Source organism: Gracilinanus agilis, chromosome 2 (assembly GCF_016433145.1).
Source record: "Gracilinanus agilis isolate LMUSP501 chromosome 2, AgileGrace, whole genome shotgun sequence".
Lineage (NCBI taxonomy): Eukaryota > Metazoa > Chordata > Mammalia > Didelphimorphia > Didelphidae > Gracilinanus > Gracilinanus agilis.
This window is the reverse complement of record NC_058131.1, coordinates 715,267,013-715,289,822: the sequence shown is the minus strand read 5'-3', so window position 1 is coordinate 715,289,822 and position 22,810 is coordinate 715,267,013. Positions and strand designations below refer to the sequence as shown.

Sequence of the window (22,810 nt, the reverse complement as noted above, 5' to 3'; positions counted from 1 at the left end):
TGAATGAGAGTAGGTACATGGTAGTCTCCAAAAAATGACTTGATGGGTTCTTCTGGCTCTTCCTAATAGAGTCAGCCTGCTGCAATCATCACTCTTTTGCTTCCACAAAGAGAATAAAGGTTCAGTAGGCATGTATGTCATCTTAACTATTTTCTCAACTTCAGCACCATGGACACCATGCCTGGGGGAAAGGATTTTCTTTCACCTTACTACCTTTCATTAGAATTATTCAACTATTATAGATCTTCTACAGCTTCCTGCATTCACTTTTTTTACTGTGTTTTAAGATAACAAAATGCTTTTCTCTGACCAATGCTCAAAAGCACATAGTACAAGTAATGGTTTGTCCCTATGACAAATGATGAACCTGAGCCAGGAAGTCGAGAACAGTCATGGAGCTGTTTAGAAGCAGGATGGATTATATGAAGAGGTAATGGGTTACCCCTACCTGATGGTCTTCAAGCACCAAATGGGTATGTTATAGACAGGATTATTTTTCAGATAAAGGTCAGACTAATTAGAAACTGAGGTTCCTTCCAACCTTAAAATTCTAGGATTCTCTGAATTCCCCAATGTCTCACTGTTTGTAAGGGTCCTGAACTAAATTCAGACCCACTTTCTTCCTTGATCGAATCCTTCTCTCTTTATGCTAGTTTACCCTGTGACTTAAACAGTTAAGTGGTACAATGGATAGGGTTAGGCCTGAAGTCTGGAAGACTTATTTGCTGAAATTCAAATCTGACCTCAAACAGTACCTATCTGACACTGGGAAAGTCACTTAATCACTTGCCTCACTTTCCTCATCTGTAAAGTGAACTGGAGAAAGAAATGGAAATGGCAGGCAACTCCAGTGTCTTTGCCAAGAAAATCCCAAATGGGGCCCCAGAGTTTTGGACACAACTGAAATAATTCAACAACAACAAAGCTGTTGCATGGCAATTGTAATAAAGAAATGAGACTTCTATATATAGATTAGATCCTCTGGCCTTTATAGATATATTTGTGTTTAACCAATCACATCATCATTAGACTTTTGAGACCATATGTTCTCATCCTTTCCTTTTTAAAAGACAAGATACTTGTCAGTGTGTGTGGGGGCAGTAATGTGGCCCAGTGGATTGAGAATCAGGTGTAGAGATGGGAGGACGTGGGTTCAAATCGAACTTCACACATCACTTCCTAGCAGTATAGAGATTTGGAGGCCAGAACATACATAGGTCTTATGATGAAAGTGGTCATTATAAAATGGAAATGGTGTTGGCCTGGGTACAACATACAAAGAAAGGTAAACTGTGATGGGCCAAGAACAGACTACTGAAAAATTCTTTAAAGGAGATGAAAGAGTTCAGTAGGCATAACTGAGGAGAGAAGTAAAGGTAGCATCTTTCATTCTAAATGCCAAAAAGTGGAACAGAAGGTTTTTAAAACATGAGAGCTACATAAATAGGCCCTCATGGTGGTTAGGATGATTCTGCTTCCCATGGGTTTTCTCTGATAAAAGATTCCTAAAAAATCTAAAATGCTTTTAACTTTCGGATTGTTGGCCACAGACTGACTACTTACTCAGGTCCTGCCCTCTTACAGTCACTGTCTCACATAGGCATTGCAGGTGATGGAAAGAAATTTATGAAACAAATGACTTATAGCAAATACCAGTTCATATTTTCTTCTATTTAATCTTAATTCTCCTTTTGTTTAGTGAGAAAAAATATATATATTTATTCATTTATACATAGGTATATAAGTATATGTGTGTATATATCGATATACATATATAAAAATATACCTATATGTATGCATATAATACTTGGGACCAATCTACTGGTTAGGCATAAAAAAGCAAATGCTTAGGCTCAAAAAATCTTTGATTTCCATTTCCTAATATTTGAGAGTCAAGGAAAAAGCGGGATAGATTATATGTCTAGATTTATACTCATACCTATATATAGATCTACAGAGCTATAGCTATTAACTCTATATCTATTAAAATCTTCAGCTATTACTATGTATAGATATCTTAGATATTTCTTTCTAGATATAGAGAAAAGATAGATCTACAGATCTCTACATCTATAACTTGAGCTCTATACCTAGAGACATCTCTAGCTATCTATGTTCTAAACATAGAATGGGAAAGGTTGAAGAACTTTGCAAAATAAATTGTAAAAGGTGGAATAGATCTTGGAAGCATATTAGAGTTGGGATGAAAGATAGAAGACAGAATGCTAGAACTAGGAGAATCCTTAGAATAAAAAAAAAACAAAAGCAAATTTAGGTCTTAGAATCTAAGAGCTTAGAAGGTCCTTAGGACATAGCATGACAGAGGTGGGAAGAACCTTAAGAAAATTGCATAATAGAACTTGAAAGATATAGTGCAAATAGGATGCATGTCAGCCCTGCAAAGCCTTGCTACAATCTCTGACAGTTGAGGAAGGGTTTAGAATCTTGAGGAGTGGGAGTTGACCCTGGAGACTCATGGAGTGTAGAAGGGGCAATCTGAGCCGTATCTTTGGATTGAAAATCTGACCTATATTCTGCAACTTTTCTCTTAAAATTTGTTAGTTTATTTATTTCCTTTGAATCTCCCTAACCTCCCTTGTTTCCATCATCATTTTTCCCTTCCTAAATCTCTTGGAGTTTTTGAAAAGAGGGTGGACCTTGGGTTGAGCTTTCAAACTTATTACCTCCAGCCCTTGGTCTCATATCACCCTATTACCCTATTCCCTTATAACATCTACTCCTTATTCCCTTATTACAAAGGATATCAGAATAATGAATGTAAGAGTTAGAAATAGTATAAAAAAGAAGAAACATTGTCAAATGCAGGAGGACTTAGAATAAATAATGCCATAACTTAGAAGTGATTGAGAAAGAAGTACCCTTAGAAGCCTGAGTTCAGATTTCTTAGAGCTTGAATGTTGCAGGGCATAATGGTGCATACCATAAGTCATGATGTTCTCAGCTGAAGTAGGCAAAATTTATGTTGTAAAATTAAGTCAAGCACTAATATGGGTCCCTCCAGGATAGTAGGAGTATAATAATGTCTAAGAGGGGAGGGGGGATAAAGCATTCCAAGTGGACAAATGGAGTATGTTAAATCTTAGGTTTTCATCTTTATTGGTTAAGGGTTGGAGGGGATGCTAAGTGACTTTTACACTTCTTTCTCAGGTGAAATAGTAATATCCAAACAGGAAGGAAAAAGGAGCAAGAAAAAAGTAAGGAAAGAAGGAAGAAGGGAGGGAGTGAAAAAAGGAGAAAGGGAGGAAGGGAAGAAGAGAGAAAAGGAGTAAGGAACAGAGGATTCTAAGGGGTTTTTAAATGCACAGGTGAAAAATAGAGAAAACACAGAATCACAGAGTTAGAAGGGCCCTTAGAATGTTGGATATATTTGAGAGCTAGAAGATCATAGAATATACAGTATTAAGGTATTGAATATTAGGTTAGGAAGGACTTTAGAAATTATATAATTGAAAATTCTCATTTTAATTATCAGGAATTTTGAGATCCAGTAACCAAAGACTAACTTATGGCAGAAGCATGGCTGAAAGAAAGATTTCCTTATTTTGCCAGCTTTTCTACAATTTTATGATGTATTTAAAATGAAAACTATGGGTGCAGGTCCAAAAATAACCAACAGCATTACAGCTTTTAATCATGAAGGACAGCAATATCTATGAAATTATATATATATATATATATATGATTTTGTATTTGTTTTTTCAAACCCGATCTTCTTTCCTGCCAGTGACTGCAGTAGACCCCCTGCTGATAAGAGCAGTTTGACAGTGGCTACAATCAGTAGAAAAAAAAAAAGAAAAAAAAAACCTTCAAAAATTTTACTGACATAATTACAGATCTCTTCTCAGGATTAAATTTCCATTCAATGGAATTAACACACTTTCATATTTTCTATAACCATGGACATAAATCAATTGATTATATCTTCTAGATCAGAGGATCAAAGATTTGGAATTATAAAGGGATTTAAAAGAAAGTAGATATAGACCATTTTATTTTACAGAAAAATAAACTGTGTCCCAGAGATGAAAATTCATTCAGGGAGATCAGACAAATAATAAGAGCTTGAGGGTGCAATTGAGTGGCTTAGTGAATTGACAGCCAGGCCTAGAGACTGGAGGTCCTAAATTCAAATATAATTTCAGATACTTCCTAGCTGTGTGACTCTGGGCAAGTCCCTTAATCCTCATTGCCTAGCCTTCACCACTCTTCTACCTTAGAACCAATACACAGTATTGTGAATGTTTAAAAAAAAAAAAAAAGAGAAGGGCTTGGTTTCAAAGCTAGATCCTTTGATTTATTTCCAATAGATTGTCCATGCTAAACATGAAGAACTAAAACCACTACTTTCATTCAAGAACAAAAAGTTTCCACTAAGACACCAAATTTCATACCTGGAGATTCAACAAAACTGCCCCAATCCTCAAGGCTTCGCTTACTTCACGTGTGTACATTAGCTGTGGGAAGCGAGGAGGGCTCTGGTTATTTGGAGGAAGTACTTCAATATAGACAGTGCAAATGGAATCCCTAAAAGGAAAGAGGAAAAGGGAGGTAAAATCTCAAATACATTTAGGAACATGCTGAAGAATAAACTATTGTGTAGTTGAGACTGATAGATCATTGCTTTCAAGCTGGAAGGGTCTTCAGTAGCTAGTGATCAAGTCTTTTCACTTTTCACTGTAGGAAAATGATACCAAGGTCCATCTAGTGTGTTAGGGACCTTCCTTACTACTTTGACATCACAAAGAAAACAACTGAGTATAATAAATGGGAAATAAAATCACATAAGAATTTAAGGAGATATACAAGCCAATTAATCTGGTAAATCTACTATTATTGAAAGATAATTTTTTAAGCCATCATCTTTTTGAAAAGATAGGAATTAACTGATAGTCTATCACACTATTTAAATTCTTGTAATGAATTATAGCTATATGGAATGAGGAAAGCTAATAATTTAACTTCTTTAAAGTAGACTTCTGAGGCTTGGGATTGAATCTCAAGTCTAGAGATAGAAGGGACCTCAGACACCAATGTGTCAAGCCTTCTGATTTTATAGATGAGGGCACTGAAACCCAGAAAGATTAAAAATACGATGTACTATGCTGCTTGTTGAAAAGTGTAGGTTATTGTCAGATGTTTCAGTTGCCAGAATCCAGATATCATTAAAATATACAAGAAGTATGTCCAATTTTTTTAAAAATAAAGTCTTTCAAAATTATAATCTAAAATAAAAATGAAAAGCAAAATTGAAATTAGGGCAAGTATAAAAGTCTTGACTGTGAAAGGGATTCAACCTTGGTACATTGTACTCAAAATTCATGGAGTATTTCAATTTATCTGCATTATATATTATTTAACCAAACCTAAGATTTCATTATAATACTAGTACATTCCCTAAAATTATTGTCTTTTAAAAAATGTTATTTAAAATTTTTCTAAATTCATTTTTTTGCATTTTGAGTTCAGAATTTCCTCCCTTCTTTCAACCCCTCCTCCATCTACACATAAGCCAAGAAAAGTGATATCAATTATCCATACGAAATCATACAAAACATATTTTCATATTAGCCATGTTTTTTTTAAAATATGGATAAATATAGAAAAGGAAAAATGCTTAATTTTTCATTCAGAATTGATCACTTCCTTCTCTGCAGGTAGACAGCATTATTCATTATAAGTACTTCAAACTTGTATTGCATAATTGAATTAATTAGATCAATTGATCAGCTAAACCATTCACAGCTGATCCTCATACAATATTGCTAAAATTGTGTACAATGTTCTATTTCTACTCACTTCATTTTGCATGACTTCATACAAATCATCTCACCTATTCACAGTGTCTGCCTTTTTGTATATATTGTTTCAATCTCTATACTAACATTTTATTTAAAATGTTTGCATATATATTCATTAAGGAATTTGGTCTCTAATTTATTTTCTCTGGTTTAACTATTTTTGGTTTAGATACCAGCACTGTATTTGTGTCATAAAAATAATTTGGTAGGACTTTCTTACCTGTTTTTCTTAATAGTTTACAAAGTATTGGAATTAATTGTTATTTAAAAGGCTTTTAGAATTTGCTTGTAAAGGTGCCTGTATTTATTCTTTGGAAGCTCATTGATGGCTTGTTGAATTTATTTTTCTAAATAAGAGTTATATAAGTCTTCTATTTCCTCTTCCATTAATCTGGGCAATTTATATTTTTGTATATAGTTATCTATTTCATTTAGATTGTCAGATTTATTACCACTTGATTAAGAAAAATATCTCTAAAATGCCTTGTTTGTCTTCAGTGGTGATTCATTTATGCTTTTCATTTTTAATGATTTTCTTTTAAACATTGAACTGTGATTTATATATTTTATTATTATTATTGTAAAACCAGATCCTATTTTTATTTCTTAATTTAATTGTTGTTTTACTTTAATTAAAAAAAAAAAAAACCTCTCCTTTGATTGTCAGGATTCCAAATCTGTCATTTAATTAGAAATTTTTAGTTTGCTTTCTTCCAAGTGGTTTTTAATTGCATTGTCAAGTTGTTCTTATGTTTTTTTAATCTGATTTACTCTATTTTATTGATATAAGCATTTAGAGACACATATTTACCTTTTGGGTTTTTTTTGGCTACATAATTTCTACTATATTGCCTTCTTGTTTTCTCTTTAATAAAATTATTTATTGTTTCTGTAATTTGTCCTTTGACTCACTCTTTCATTAGGATTAGATTACTTAATATCCAATTAATTTTTAATCTGTATTGATATACCCTTTTAATGAATGTAATTTTTATTGCAATATTATCTGAAAAGGCTGTATTTAAATTTTTTGGCATTTTTGAATGTTTTTGTTTGAGTGTCTTTTGATTTAATAAGTAGTAAACTGGTGTGAAGGTATGTACTATATTACTTTCCATTCAATTTCCTCTGTAGGCCTATCTTAAATAACTTTTCTAAAATTCTATTTATCCCCTTAACTTTTTGGATTAATTTTATAGTTAGATTCATCTTTTTCTGAGAGGGAAAAGTTGAAGTCATCATCTAGTGTAATTTTACTATCTATTTCTTCCTCTAAGGCTAAGAGATTTAATTTTTTTTAAAAATCTGTATGTTTTGACATTTGATGAATATATGTTTATTATTAATTCTAATTGTATTGTGCCTTTTAACAAAATGTAGTTTTACTGCTTATCTCTTTTAATTAGGTCTATTTTTGCTTTTTACTTTTCTGAGATCATAATTGATAGGCTTTCCTTTTTTTGAAGAATTTGTTTAATTAATTAATTGCAATTTCCCCCCATGGTTACATGAAGCATGTTCTTTCTCTCTCCTCCTCACATCCCCCCATCCCATGCAATTCCACTGTATTTTACATGTGTCATTGATCAAGACCTATTTCCATATTATTAAAATTTGCATTAGGGTGATCGTTTAGACTGAGTCTACATCCCCAATCATATCTGCATCGAACCATGTGATCCAGCAGTTAATGTTCTACTATGTTTCTGCTTTCTCTGGATGTGGATAGTGTTCTTTCTTATAAGTCCTGCTGAATTGTTCTGGATCATTGCATTGCTGCTAGTAGAGAAGTCCATTACTTTCAATTGTGCCATAATTATCAGTCTCTGTGTATAATATTCTCCTGGTTCTGCTCCTTTCACTCTGCATCAATTCCTGGAGGTTGTTCCAGTTCACATGGAATTCCTCCAGTTCATTATTCCTTTTAGCATAATAGTATTCCATCACCAACAGATACCATAATTTGTTCAGCCATTCCCCAATCGAAGGACATTCCCTCATTTTCCAATTTTTTGCCACCACAAAGTGTGTAAATACTTTTGCACAAGTCTTTTTCCTTATTTTCTCTTTGGGATATAAACCCAGAAGTGCTATGGCTGGATCAAAGGGCAGGGAGTCTTTTAATGTTCTTTGAGCATAGTTCCAAATTGCCTTCTAGAATGGTTGGATCAATTCACAACTCTACCAGGAGTGCATTAATGTCCTAATTTTACCACATCCCCTCCAATATTTATTACTTTCCTTTGCTGTCATATTAGCCAATCTCCTAGGTATGAGGTAGTATCTCAGAGTTGTTTTGATTTGCATTCCTCTGATTATAAGCTATTTAGAACACTTTTTCCTGTGCTTATTGATAGCTTTGATTTCTTTATCTGAAAACTGCCTATTCATGTCCCTTGCCCATTTATGAACTGGGGAATGGCTTGATGTTTTTGTACAACTGATTTAGCTCCTTATAAAACTGAGTAAATAGATCTTTGTTGAGATTTTTTTTAAATAAAGATTTTTCCCAATTTATTGCTTCCCTTCTAATTTTGATTGTATTGATTTTGTTTCTAAAAAAAACTTTTTAATTTGATGTAATAAATATTATTCATTTTACACTTTGTAATATTCTTTATCTCTTGCTTGTCCTTAAAGTCTTTCCTTTCCCATAGATCTGACAGGTAAACTATTCTATGTTCACCTAATTTACTTATAGTTTCCTTCTTTATATTTAAGTCATTCATCCATTCTGAATTTATGTAAGGTGTAAGATATTGATCTAAACCTAATTTTTCCCATACTGTTTCCTAATTTTTCTAGCAGTTTTTTTTTCAAATAGTGGGTTTTTGTCCCAAAAGCTTGGATTTTTTGATTTATTGTACACTATCTTGTTGAGGTCATTTACTCCAAGTCTATTTCACTGATCCTCCCTTCTGTCTTTTAGCCAGTACCATATTGTTTAGATGACCACTGAGACTTTCCTTTTTTAACTTCAGCTGAAGCATAGTAGATTTATCTCTGGCCCCTTACTTTTACTCTATGTGTATTGTTATGGAAGAAGGGGGACACTAAACTTGGGGGTGCTCTCCTTCCCTTGTTGAGTGACAGAGGGGTAAAAGGTGAGTGAGGTGATAGGAAAGGAATAAAAGAGAAGGTTGAGTTTAGGGAGGAATGGACAATGGGGTGTTAGTATGGTAAGGGTACTGGGTGAGGTATTTCAGAGAAGGCAGCTAACACAGGCCAGACACTCAGGCTAGAGACAGAGGATACTGAGGGGAAATAGGCTGAACCCTTTCAGGCAGGAAAAGTACAGGGCCAGTCAGAAGTGGTTTGAATCTGACTTGACATTTTCTCAAGTCCTCAAAGGAGGAATCACAAGGCTCCTCCTTATCAATGAAACTGAAGGGATTCAGGAGGAAGTGTTGGGCAACTACTTCCTCGCGAGATGGATGCCTCCAGTTTCCCTCAAGAAATAAAGAGAATAATTCCTTCCCCTTCAATCCTTTCCTAATTCTTCAATACAATGATTCTCCAGAGGGTTTGATTAGGTAACAAAGGGATTTATTAATGTTCAGGGTTGGTCAGGAAGGAGAGAGGGGTTTGGGGTTTCTGACAGCCACCAGGGAGAAACTCAAGATGGGGGAGGGTCACAGGAATGGGATAGACTGAGACAGGACCTGCTTCTCTCAGCCAGGGAAAATTTGGCTGTTTTTAAAGTAGAGGGTATACTAAAGGGATAGTTTGAATTCAAGGATGTCCTACTTGCCTATTGGGGAAAACTAAACCCACAATGTCTATTCACTAAAAACCCAAAAGCCACCCTGCCTCCCAGAGCCGCAGGAAAACAGGAAAGGAAAACAGGGAAATAATATGGAGAAGGTCAGGGAGAGGTCCAGAGAAATTAGCTAGGTTCAAATTGTCCAGAGACAAAGCACAGGCCAAAAGCAAAGCCAAAAGCCAAAGGCAGAGCTCTAGTAGGTCCTTCCGTTCTGTTCAAGCCTCAGGAACCAAATGACTTCTCTCAGAATTCTAAGGCTTCTAACTGCCAGAAGTTTTCAGCTGGCTCCCTGCAAGGGCAAAAGCCTTTCTTGCATCTTTTGCATTACAATATCTATTTTAAATGTGCTTCTTATAAATAATCTATTGTTGCATTCTGTTTTCTAATTCATTTTGCTATCCACTTCCATTTTATTGGTAAGTTCATTCCATTTACACAGCCAGTGTCTGAGACTGGATTTTATCTACTGTGCCAATTAGTTGCCCCATTATCTTCCCATACAGGTATATAAGTTTAGCCTTATTAATCTCTTAAGATTTCTCTCATAATTCCCTTTTTATATTTCTCTTGAATCTTTTTTTATTTTTTATTTTTAATATTTTCCCATAGTTACCTGTTTCATGTGTTTCCCTCCCCCCAAGCCCCCCAAAACCCCCTTAGCCAATGCACAATTTCACTGGGTTTTACATGTATCATTGATTAAGACCTAATTTCATAATATTGATAATTGGACTAGAGTTATCATTTAGTGTCTACATCCCCAATAATATCTCCAACAGCCTATGTGTTCAAGCAGTTGTTTTTCTTCTGTGTTTCTCCTCCCACAGTTCTTCCTCTGAATGTCGCTAGTTTTCTTTCTCATAAGTCCCTCAGCCTTGCTCTGGATTGTTGCATTGCTGCTAGTAGAGAAGTCCGTTATGTTCGATTGTACCACAGTGTATCAGCCTCTGTGTATGATATTCCCCTAGTTCTGCTCCTTTCACTCTGCATTACTTCCTGGAGATCTTTCCAGTTTACATGGAATTCCTCCAGTTTTTTATTCCTTTGAGCACAATAGTATTCCATCACCAACAGATACCACAATTTGGACAGCCATTGCCCAACTGAAGGACATTCTCTCATTTTCCAATTTTTTGCCACCACAAAGAGAGCTGCTATAAATATTTTTTGTACAAGTCTTTTTCCTTATTATCTCTTTGGGGTATAAACCAAGCAGTGCTATAGCTGGATCAAAAGGCCGATAATCTTTTAAAGCCCTTTGGGCATAGTTCCAAATTGCCATGCAGAATGGTTGGATCAGTTCACAACTCCACCAGCAACGCATTAATGTCCCAATTTTGCCACATCCCCTCCAACATTCATTACTCTCCCCTGCTGTCATTTTAGCCAATCTGCTAGGTGTAGGGTGATACCTCAGAGTTGTTTTGATTTGCATTTCTCTAATTATTAGAGATTTAGAATACTTTCTCATGTGTTTATTGATAGTTTTGATTTCTTTATCTGAGAATTGCCTATTCATGTCCCTTGCAGTTTATTGATTGGGGGATGGCACTTCTCTTGAGTCTTGATTTTGAAATTGAAATTTTCTTTTCAACTCTGTTGTTTTTGTTTTTGTTTTTTATATCATTAATGCTTGAAAGTCTCCTATTCCATTACATTTTTCTTTATCCTCCTGAAAGATTATACTTAGTTTCTCCAGCTAGCTTATTGTTATAATTCTAATTCCTTTTCTTTATTGAATATCATATTCTAAGTGCTACATTTCTTTAATGTTGATGTTGCTAAATCTTATGTGATCCTGTGTGGCTCTATAATGTTTGTTCTTTCTTCCTGATTGACTGTAATATTTTTTTCTTGACCTGAGAGCTCTGGATCTTGGTTATAATATTCCTGGAATATTTCCTTTTGGGATGTCTTTCTGGGAGTGATTGATATATTATTCTATTTCTAATTTATGGTGTGGTTCTAAAATAACAGGTCAGTTTTCTTTGATAATTTCTGGAAACAATGTTTAGGCTCTATTTTCCTTATCATGGATTTTGTGTATCAAATATTTCTTAAATTACATATTATTGATCTATTTTAAAGGAATTTTTCCATTACATATTTCACATTTTCTACTTTTTTTATTCCTTTGATCTTAATTCATTTTTTCTTACTATATCATCCATTCATTTCTTTCTACTTTCCAAATTCTAATTTTCAAGGATTTTATAATTTTTTTCAATGAACTTTTGGACCTCTTTTCTATTTGGCCAATTATACTTGTTATAGATTTCTTTTCTTCAGTAAATTTTTGTACTTTTATTTCCATTTAGCCAATTCTGCTTTTAAAATTATTTTTAATATTTTTTTCAGTATATTTGTTGATAAAATTCTCAATAATTGTTTTCTGACATTCTGTGATCCGTATTCTCACTTTTCTTCCGACTTTCAAACAGCAGGTAATATGATATAGTTGTGTTTATGTTATCATACAATACATATTTCCACTTTCATCATAATGTGAAAGAAGAAATATATCACTTACTCTAGAGAAAAATTCATGGACCAATACTGCTTTTTAAGAAGTTTTCCTCTTCAGTGGATTTTTATGCCTCTTGCCATTTGGCCAATTCTGTTTTTGACAGTTACTTTTAAATGTATTACTCTGTGCCTCTTTTACTAAGCTATTGACTCTCTTTTTGTAATTATCTTCACTTTTTTTTCCTGAAATTTTCTTCTTCCTTTTAAATTTGATTTTAAAATCCCTTTTGAAGCTCTTCTAGGAATTCTTATTGGGCTTCTGTCTGATTTAAAATTGTTTTTTGTTTTTGTTTTCTTTCAAGTTTATTTTAACATTGTTGTTTTCTTCTGTGTTTGTGTATTTTTCTTCTCCATTAGCCCAGTAGCTTTCTGCACCAAATTATTATTTTTTTTATTGTGTTAATTTTTCCTATTTCTTAACGTTTAACTTTATTGTAAAATTCATTTCTGTTTTCAAGGTGGGGAATGTTGGATACTATTCCAACTTCCACGCATATTTTTGCTGTTCTTTTCAGAGCTAATTCTGGGAATCTCTAATATTTTTTCAGTCATTGCAAGGTGATATAACCCAAGAAAAGATGTGGTCACTGCTTTCCTTGTCTGTGCCCTGGTCTTTACTCAGGAAGAGAACTTGCTTCCCTGCAGCTGTAAGTATTAGTCCTCCTTTCTGCCTTGGAACTGTGATCAGGGTCTTTTGTCCTCTGAGGTCACAAATGATAGTGTTCCTCTTTGCTCTAGAACTGGGACCTCAAACTGTGTATTAGCAATGACAAAGTCCTGTACTCAGTGGCAGAAAATGGTTTCTTATAATCTCATTTTGAACCCCTTAGCGTCTGTGAACTCAGAACCCCAGAAGGTGCTGTCATCACCACTTTTATAACTTTCTTCAAGTTTCATGGCTGGTGCTACTGACTGAATCTGAGTTGAATTTCACCCATGTCACCAAACTGCCCTGTTGAGCTAAGGTGACTTGGGCAGGAAAAACATCTCACCCAGACCTGTTGTTGACTCTATTACTCCTACAGTTAATTTGAGGCATTATTTTAAAGTTCCTTAGAGGGAAATATTGGAAGAGTTGAGCTGAGTTGCTTTCACAATTCCCCATCATACTTACTCAGGGATAAACATGGCACAGAGGGAGTTTAAGGGCCTTACCCAGGACCCCCCAGGGCAGGGATTTATGAGGAATGGAGTGAAACCCAGATCTTCCTGATTCCAAGTAATGCCTCTTGTAGATTATAATTTTGTGCATTAAAAGGCTTTGGATTTATCAATCAACACCTTAATGTATTACTTGAACATTTGCAAATCACTTTGCCTATATAATTCCACTGCAATTTTGTAATCACTCTGTGAGGTAGGAGCTTTCAGGTATTATGAATAACTAGTTTCTAAAGGGAGAAATTGAGGTCAAGAGAGGCTAAGTGATAGGCACAAAGGCACAGAGGTAGTGAATATTAAAAGTAGAGCTTGACACTAGCTTTTCCTATCTCCAAAGATAACATGTTACCCACTGCCTTAAATTGCTTTTTCTTTAATTATAATAATCTAGTGAGATTTTTTAAAATTCCATTTGCTGAGTAGCATAAACCCATTGCCCAAGCTGTAACAATGGGATATATGGGATGAGTACATGCATGTGTATTCTACCTAATCCAGTACATCTACAAATCCATGGCATTGTCAGTATTATTACTCTTTCCAATGATGCATATTGCAGTCCCTCTTCTGTGATCTTTGTCAAATATACTTACTGCTGAGACCTCATATTTGTCTCTGGTCATATCACCAGCTCATTCTCTTTGTCATTGGCATTTGTTACTTTTTTTCCTATAGGGAAGAAATCTCATTTCCTATCAGTCAGTCAGTCAACACGTTTTTATAAAGAGCTTATGATATGCCAGAAACTGTGCTTAACAGTGATTTTAAAAAATAAGAAATGAAGCAAGTTCCTTCCCTCAAAGGATTTATATTAAGATGGGAGAAGACAATATATGAGATGTATCTTTAAAGGGGCTGAGGAGAAAAGATACTGAGATTGGAGCAAAAGAGAAAGAGAGAGACACACACAGAGAGAAAAAGAGAGACCAATAGAGAGAGACTCAGAGATAGAGAGAGAAGGAGGGAAAGAAGGAGAGAGGGAGGGGGAAAGAGACAAAGACAGAGAGATAAGGGACAGAGACAGATAAAGAGACAGAGTGCTCAGGAATAACGGTCCAGGACTTGAGTGAAGCTTTATGAAGAGCTGGGCAAGGTAGAAAAAGTCTTGGGTACAGCCTAGGGAAGAACAACATCAAATAACCATCTACTTTCTCTTTATGTTTCAGTGAATAGATTTTAATATATCAAGGTTCCCTTAAGACCCCCCTTAGGGCCTACAAAGCCAAGGAGATAACTTAGCAAATCTCTAGTGTTATATTTCCTCTTCTAAACTTAAGAGATTGATGTCTTCCACAAAGGTAGAGAGGGAATATTGATTACAGACATTAAAAATTTGTTTTAAGTTCTTATCTAAATGAAAGCACACAGAACAGAACTATGTTGATGATGGAAACAAAGTCAAGTTGAAATAAATGAATTTAGAAATTGGCATATCAAATGTTTGAAAGTTTTTGATCTTTTTTTTTTTCCTAACTGGTAGTTGTTCCTCATGGCATTAGATGCTGAGATTGGTATATTTTTTTTATCATTGTGTGATTAAAGAAGTTGGAACAATTTTTAAAAATACCTTTTTAAATCCCCATAATAGATTCTTAAAAAAAAAAAAACCAAAACTCTTACCTTCCATACTAAAATCAGTATTCTATATTAGTTCCAAGGCAAAAGAGCACTAAGAACTAGATGATGAAAGTCATGTGACTTGCCCAGGGTCACACTGCCAGGAAATGTCTGAGGTTAGATTTAAATCTGGGACTTTCTATTCCTGGGTCTGCCACAGAAAATTCTTTAGGAGGGCATGATTAGTTTAATTTATAAATCCTTTAAAGTGAGAGTGTTATAAAGGAGATTAATTACCATAAATCATTATTAATTTATCAACCAACATTATTTAGTAGGTATTTTGTGCCAGACACTGTGCTAAACTGAGAATTTTTTTAAAGGCAGGTAGTCGACCTTCAGAAGCTCACAATCTAATGGGAAAGACAAAGGGCAAGCAAAATGTGCAAAGAACATATGTGGCTATAAGTAGGTGATAATTAAAGGAAGGAAGGCATTAGAATCAAGAAGCATTAGAAAGACTTCCTAGAGAAAATAGGATTTTAGTTGGGATTTAATGTAAGATACACATGTAGATATACATGTTTGTATGTATGTACATATATATGTGTGCATTTGTAAGTGTATAAATGCATATTGCATATTTGTATTAATACATACACGTATATATGTATGTAGGTTTGAGAAAGAGATAGAGGTGCCCATGGGCAAATAAAGGAATGATGTGTTCATGGTAAACCCACTAGGTGACTGCCACTGGCTTGAAGAAAACCTAATGGAGAACAAGGTGTAAGAACATTGGAAAGGTAGGAGGGTGCTAGCTCATGAAGGGTCTTGAAGGCCAGATAATTTAATATTTGATTCTGGAAATGATCAGGATGCATTGAAGTTTGAGTGAGAGAGTTGGGCGACATGTTCTGCTTATTATTAAAGTTCTGCTTATGAAAATTAAATAGTCACTTTAATGGCTGGATGAGGATGGATCAGAGTGGGTAAAGACTTGATAAAGGTAACTTATCAGCAGACTATTGCAATAGGCCAGATGTGAGGTGATCAGGGCTTGCAGCAGTGAGGATATCATCAGAGGAGAGAAGAAGGCATATTCAGGAGATGTTCCAAAGCTCAAATGAGCAAATCTTGGCAAAAGGATGGGTATGAGGAGTGAAAAATAGTGATGGAACCAGGATGACGACTAGGTTGCAGGCCTGAGGGACTAGAAAAAGGGAATTGGCCTCTGTAGTTACAGGGAAGTTAGAAGGGGAGGGGAGGGATGAAGGGAAAGACAATGACTTCCAATTTTGACATGTTTATTGGGCAGATAGATTTAATAATCATCAACATAGAGATGGTAATTAAATCCATTCATTCTGATGAGAGCAGCAAGAGAAGCAGTAGAGAGGGAGAAGAGAAGAGGGTGTATGGTTAGTGGGTTTGATAAAAATAGTATCCAGCAGGGGGCAGCTGGGTAGCTCAGTGGAGTGAGAGTCAGGCCTAGAGACAGGAGGTCCTGGGTTCAAACCCGGCCTCAGCCACTTCCCAGCTGTGTGACCCTGGGTAAGTCACTTGACCGCCATTGCCCACCCTTACCACTCTTCCACCTATGTGACAATACACCGAAGTACAAGGGTTTAAAAAAAATAGTATCCAGCAAAGGAGACCAAGGAGTGGTCAGATGGGAAGGAGGTGAACCAGGAAGGAGGGCAGGCCCTCAAACCTAGAGACCAGTGAGCCTCCTAGAAAAGAGAGTAATTAATATTGTCAAAGGCTGCTCAGAGAACAAAAAGAAAGACAGGAAAGGTGATTGGATTTGGCAACTGAGAGATCACTGATAACTTTGGAGAAAGTATCATGGAATGATAAAGTCAGAAGTCAGATTGTAAGAGGCTAAGAAGAGATTAAGAGAGAAAGTTAAAACTCCTATTGTAGAAGAACTTTTCAGAAGTTAGTCATGAAAGGTAGAAGAGACATGAAGAGATCAATTGAGTTTTTTTTTTTTTTTTTTTTTTTTTGGTGGGGCAGGTAGGGGAGACCTGGGAACTAGTATACATTATATTTCAGGGTCTCAAATTTAGAAACCAAAGGAGTCTCTTTTTATTGCTAATCGAAGACTATCCAAAAGCACGAAACAGTAGATAGATGGACTTAGAATCCAAGTTAAGCTGCCCCTAAATGACCTGGAGTAGTATGAGGTGAGGAATTCCTCTTCCTTAAAGGACTTCAGCAAAGTTGAGATGACCAATGATCAGGCATGTTTTACTGAGGATTTCTTCCACATATAGGCTATATTAGATGGCAGTAAAGCAATGCAGTAGATAAGAGGGCTGACCTTGGAAATCATCTTCCTAGGTTCAAATCTGACCTCAGATACTTACTATTTGTAAATCCCTGAGCAAGTCACTAGCACTGTTTGCCTCAGTTTTCTTATCTGTAAAATGATCTGGAAAAAGGAAATGACTTGGCACCTCTATTTACTGTGCCAACTAGCTGCCCATAGATTTCTGTAGAATCATAATAGAAATCTCTCATGAAAACTGTGATTAAAATCCTAAAAAAGTGTTATGATTTTGCAGAGAAAATAACTATAGTCAAATGATGGCCAACTAGTCCATGTATTTTCTATCATTTTGAATATTATTTTAATTTTTAAATTATTCAGAATCAGTTTTTAATTCCTCACAGTTTTCTTGGTTTCCCACAAAGATGTGGCTAAATAGTCCCTTCATCTCTTTTAAGCACAGAAACTGAAATGACAGTCTATATGGTCAGTTAATAAATAAACATTAAAATAAGTGCCTACTATGTGCCAAACACTTTGCTAAATATTGAGAGACAGAAAAGGAAAAAATTCATCCCGGCCCTTGGGGAGTAATGGGAGAGACAATATACAAAGAACTGCATTAAAAATTAATATAGATATAGGAAAAATTGGAAATAGCAAAAATAAGGTACTAGAGTCTTAATTTCCTCTTGCCATGAGAACAACATATCTAGCACATTAGGTATAGTCCTTATGACTGATTTTTGTGAAGACAAGAACAGGAATCTTATAGGATGAATGTCAAGCTAAACAACTGAAGGAAATATATTGATTAAATCACAGACCCATTAAATTGCTGAAATTATTTTAATAATTAATTTTTAATAATAATGATAAATCAAACTAAGAAAGTCAATAAACATTTTTAAGTACCAACTATGTACCAGACATTGGGCTAGGTACTGGAGTTATAAATAAAGGCCAAAACTTGGTCCCTGACCTCAAGGAGTTTATATTCCAAAATCTTCTTAGGAGATGAATGGAAGAATGATTAGAGATGAGATTAGGGGTATGCAAGGCAGGAGGGCCAACCAGAATGCTACTCAAATAGTCCAGTGGTGGAAAGCTATATCAGGGTTTGCCAATACAAAGAGAAGAAAGGGTGTACATGAAAGATGGGAAAGTACAATCAACAAATTTGGACACAGATTGACTCTATGAGCTAAGTTGCAGTGAGGAGATTAGGATGACATCTATGTTTTGAGGTAAGGTGCCTGGGAGGATAGTAATATCCTTGAGCATGATGGCAAAATTCAGAAGAAGGGAGCATTTGAGGGAAAATATAATGAGTTCTATCATGCTTTATAAAATATTTCCTACTCATGATCTTATTTAAAATTCTCTAAGATCTTTGACTCAGTGAAGAGGATTCTTCCTTTCAGAGCATACAACCAAAAATACTTTGACTTCAGGTGCTTCTCTTCATCACCAAAGGGAAATGTGAAGAAAGGAGAAGTGGGAGATGTGCAATCAGGTTGTTTAGATGTGGGAATAAATGGATGCCAACTGGTTGAGCAGTGAAATATCCTGATCTGATAAAGGGTAGGGAGTAATATTAAAAAATTTATAATCCTTTTTGCATGGTTTGCTTTTGTATACATAGACAAATATAACCCATTGTGATAATTAGATTAAGTCTACCCTGCCCATCTTTAGATTTAATCACCAAAGGTGAGAACACCTCTAATTCTGGAAGGTCCGACACCCACATGTGCTAGAGTGGGTGATGAATCAGAATCAACTGAATGCCCCCTAGACAGTACTATGAGAAGTGTCTATGTGATTGGACATGCAAATTAGGAGGGAGGCACAGGAAGTGACACATAAGTGACCCCTTTAAAAGGAGAAGGTCCTCAGTCAGCTGGGAGCTGTAGTGCAGGGAATATTGCCCTAGGCAAACCTGTCAGTTACCCTGAATGGAATCTTGTTGATGGCATACGCCATAGGGCAGGTGTCAACTGGCTGTTGGGCTGTGGCTATAAAAAGCCCCTGCAAACCCAATCCTAGGTTCTGATTTCCCTTGACCTTACCCAGGCAAATTGCTATCCCTGACCTTTCCCTCTGGGGCCCCGGATCCTGAAGGGTGGAAGTGAGATGGATCATAGGTAGGAACTTAGATAGTATAGCCTAGTGATTAGGGCCATCTCTAGAGCAACTCAACAACATCATCAGTGTATCTAGCTGATCAAATAACACCAAGCCAGAGTCTAGTTATCTCTGGCTGAGGCCTGGTTGCCCACAGCCTGTCAAGACCTTCTAGGTCCTTTGCCAGCACCTGGCAGTTGCCCCTAGCAATAGCTTAACAAACCTAAGCCCTCTTATGTTAGTTTTCCCTTCCCAGTTTCAAATAAATCCCTTAGCCTTAATCTGTGAATTCCTGTGATTATTCCAACACCTTCAAGGCAAAGGTGACTAAGGAGAGGACAGAATATTGAGAAGTAGGGTTTACTGTGGAAGTGAAATCTAGGACTCCATTGTTGGCAGGAAGTTGAGTCATGGTTTCCTGCTGGTTTCTGCTCTCACCCAATAGGAAGGCAGTTACCTCAGCAGTGAGGGGCCACCCACTTAACAACTTAAAGTAGCCTTACAGTTAGCAGACGAGATTCACTGGGCAGCTCAGCTGAGGCTGTTCCCCTCTGATAATATCAACTCCAATCTCCATCTAATTTAGTAACTGGCTCCTAGGCCCCTAGTGACTCCCATTTACCATCTTCTTTATCCCCATACTACAGAGCTTCTGGTGAAGAAGGCAGCTGATGAAGGAGCTCTTTTGTTCCGTGAAGGAGTGTTGGCTGGAACGCTGAGACCTTGGTGAGACTACTTTAAATATCTTCTTTTGAATTCCACGTGGTGTGTTTAAAGACTGAATCTTCCTGAACTTCTCTTAAGAAACTTCTTTTAATAGACTCTGTGAATGAATTTTTGCTTCATTCACCTCCGGGCCTCTGGCCCTCTGACTCTCTGTCTGAGGGTTAATTAGATCTACCTGGCTTAATTAGAGGATCGTAGTAAATTATCTACTGGGTTAGATTCTTATTTCCTTATTTCCTCTCTCTCTTCTTAATTGTAAATAAACTTCCATAAAAGTCAATTTTGGCTTGAGATTATTCTTAATTGAGGATTGATAATAGTTCAGTCTTCTGGCGACCATCTTTTAATATATTGAACCTAAAAAAACCCTTTTTCCCCCTGACACCATTAGTTGTAAGTGGATTCATTTGTTACATGATCTTCCTTTCCCCATGTTTTCTTCCCACTGAAGAGATAAGTGCTGGAAGCTGCAGACTGATCTCTGATAATTTTCCTGACTCCCCCAGGAGATAGCATCTCTCCTTCTCTCTCCCCTTTATTTAATTAGTTCCCATTTCTAATTTTATCTGATTCACAAATAATCAATAAGCTGCAAAGTATTTCATAGATATCTAGTTTTTTAGGCACTTTGGAATTTCTGGGGATACAAAACAAAATTAAGACTATACCTTGCCTTCTTGAGGAACTGGTATTCAATACATAGTGTTATAATTATGGAGGTTTCTTGATCTATTTCAGATGGTAAATTGATGTACAGAGAGAAATAAGATGACCCTTCTCCCTTATAACAGTTGCCCAGGTAGGATCCTTCAGGTCTAAAAGGTATATCCCTTCAGGACCCACCTGGGGTTAATTGATATGTTGATTTGGGTTCTTTAGCTAGGATAACTCCTTGTATTCTGACTGCAATTTCTCCCTTCCCAAAACAAGCTTTGAAACTGCTTTAGGAAGGTACTTTAAACTTTATATTAAACAAGAAGGATATGAGTAAAGGACTGTGGTATAGGAGACCCTATTCTAATGGTTACTAATGAAATCTCAACTGCTAGCAGATGAAGAATCAATGTAGCTTCCCTCTGGTTCAGCCTGGCCAGGACTAAACCAGAGTAGGTAAACTGCTGGGATATCTTTGATTTCTTCTTCAATAGATCTTCAGCCTTACAGTTGAGTTATATCCACCCTTTCCACCCTCTTCTTCATCTCCTGCCCACTTCCCAGATCCTTTCCGGGCCCTGGGAAACCTAGATATCTAGATGATGAAACTCCTAATATCTAGGGGCAGTAGACACCAAGGTGGTGGTCAAGTACAGGTTGAACGGTATCTCAAGTACAGGAAGAGTTTGCAGAGAGATGTTTGCACCCTCTCACTCCAAGACCAGGATCCACCAATCTCCAGCCTCAACACAGGTCAAAGACCCAGAATTTCTGCTCAGGATTCTCAACTGCCCCTCCTTCTGCCTTTCGCATGACTTCCCTGGGAACATGCTATCCAACTGACTTATTTGTCAATCAAAGGTGAACTTCAAGCTCCCAGAGATTCAGTATAACAATAATCATATACAGGCAAGATAGATTCAATACAAACACAAAATGATTTACAGGGCTGAAACAATGGGTTAATTAGGAAGAATAAAGTTCAAGTCTTGCCTCTGAAACAAATAGATTATCATTTAATCAATCAGTCTTTTCTTGGCATTGGGAATGCAAGCAAAGGAAATTGTTGATTTCAGGGAATATGTAATCTATCATGAGAGGAAAATTTCATTTATGCAATAATGAATTCAGGTAAAATCTAAAGAAACTGACTGATTTAGCAAGTTATAATAATTCATAAATGACCTATTCAATCAACATCAGTGGAAGTGGTTTCACACCAGGAATCCCATCTACTGATGAATCATAGTATCACCCCTCACAAAAAAAAAATAATAACCTTTCCGGAATACTGAAAGGATATCAGATTCTCTAAGGTTCATGAACATATTGCTATGAAGATCAATAGTTTATATACATTTAATTCAGTGTTTTTTAGGGTCTATGAAGAAGTTATTTGACAAATATTAACTTTCCAAAGGCAGTCATTAGGAAGACTTTCCTCCAAAAGATCTCTTTTATTTAATCTACTCATTGAGTAAAGGAGAAAACTGAGATCCACATGTTATTGATATTTTCCTAGTCTTCCAAAATACTCTTTGTCTTTGACTTGAAATATTAGCATCTTGAAAATCACATTTGTAGCTTTTATATATAAAGGGATGCTCTCTGGTCTTAAAATACATTCTATCAGTCTATCCTTTTCTGTCTTGTTCTAATACTTTTGAGTAATTTTCTATTATGGTTTCTTGAAAAACAATATTCTTGTTCTGGTTTTTATTATGCTGTTCTGTTAAACCTATAAGAACTGTATTATCTCTCCACTCCTTGTTTTTCAGGTGAGATGTTTTTTGAAGATATATTTTTTATTCTTGTCTCTATTTTGCAATAATATTTTTATTGTATCATTGGATTTTTGAGTTATTCTTCCTTAATATTTCTTCAAGGATTTCAGCGATTTTCAACACTTGCTGACAAAAGTCTTTACAATGATCAGTTATCTACAGTGTCCTTCACCCCTCAATTGTTTGACCTGGGATATTTATTCTACTTATAGCTTCCTTCATTAAAAAAAAGGGGGAAGCTGGGTAGCTCAGTGGATTGAGAGTCAGGCCTAGAGATGGGAGGTCCTAGGTTCAAATCTGGCCTCAGACACTTCCCAGCTGTGTGACCCTGGGCAAGTCACATAACCCCATTGCCCACCCTTACCACTCTTCCACCAAGGAGCCAATACACAGAAGTTAAGGGTTTAAAAAAAAAACA

The 22,810-nt window shown here is 35.9% G+C and overlaps 1 protein-coding gene across 1 annotated transcript in view; it reads right to left on the bottom strand.

The window, feature by feature from the left end:
- PCDH15 (protocadherin related 15) overlaps window positions 1-22,810 on the bottom strand; it is a 660,961-nt gene that overhangs the window by 375,638 nt on the left and 262,513 nt on the right. The window contains exon 13 of the mRNA XM_044660331.1: window positions 4,413-4,545. Coding sequence (XP_044516266.1) covers window positions 4,413-4,545 — 133 coding nt within the window. The remainder of the gene's footprint in view (window positions 1-4,412; window positions 4,546-22,810) is intronic.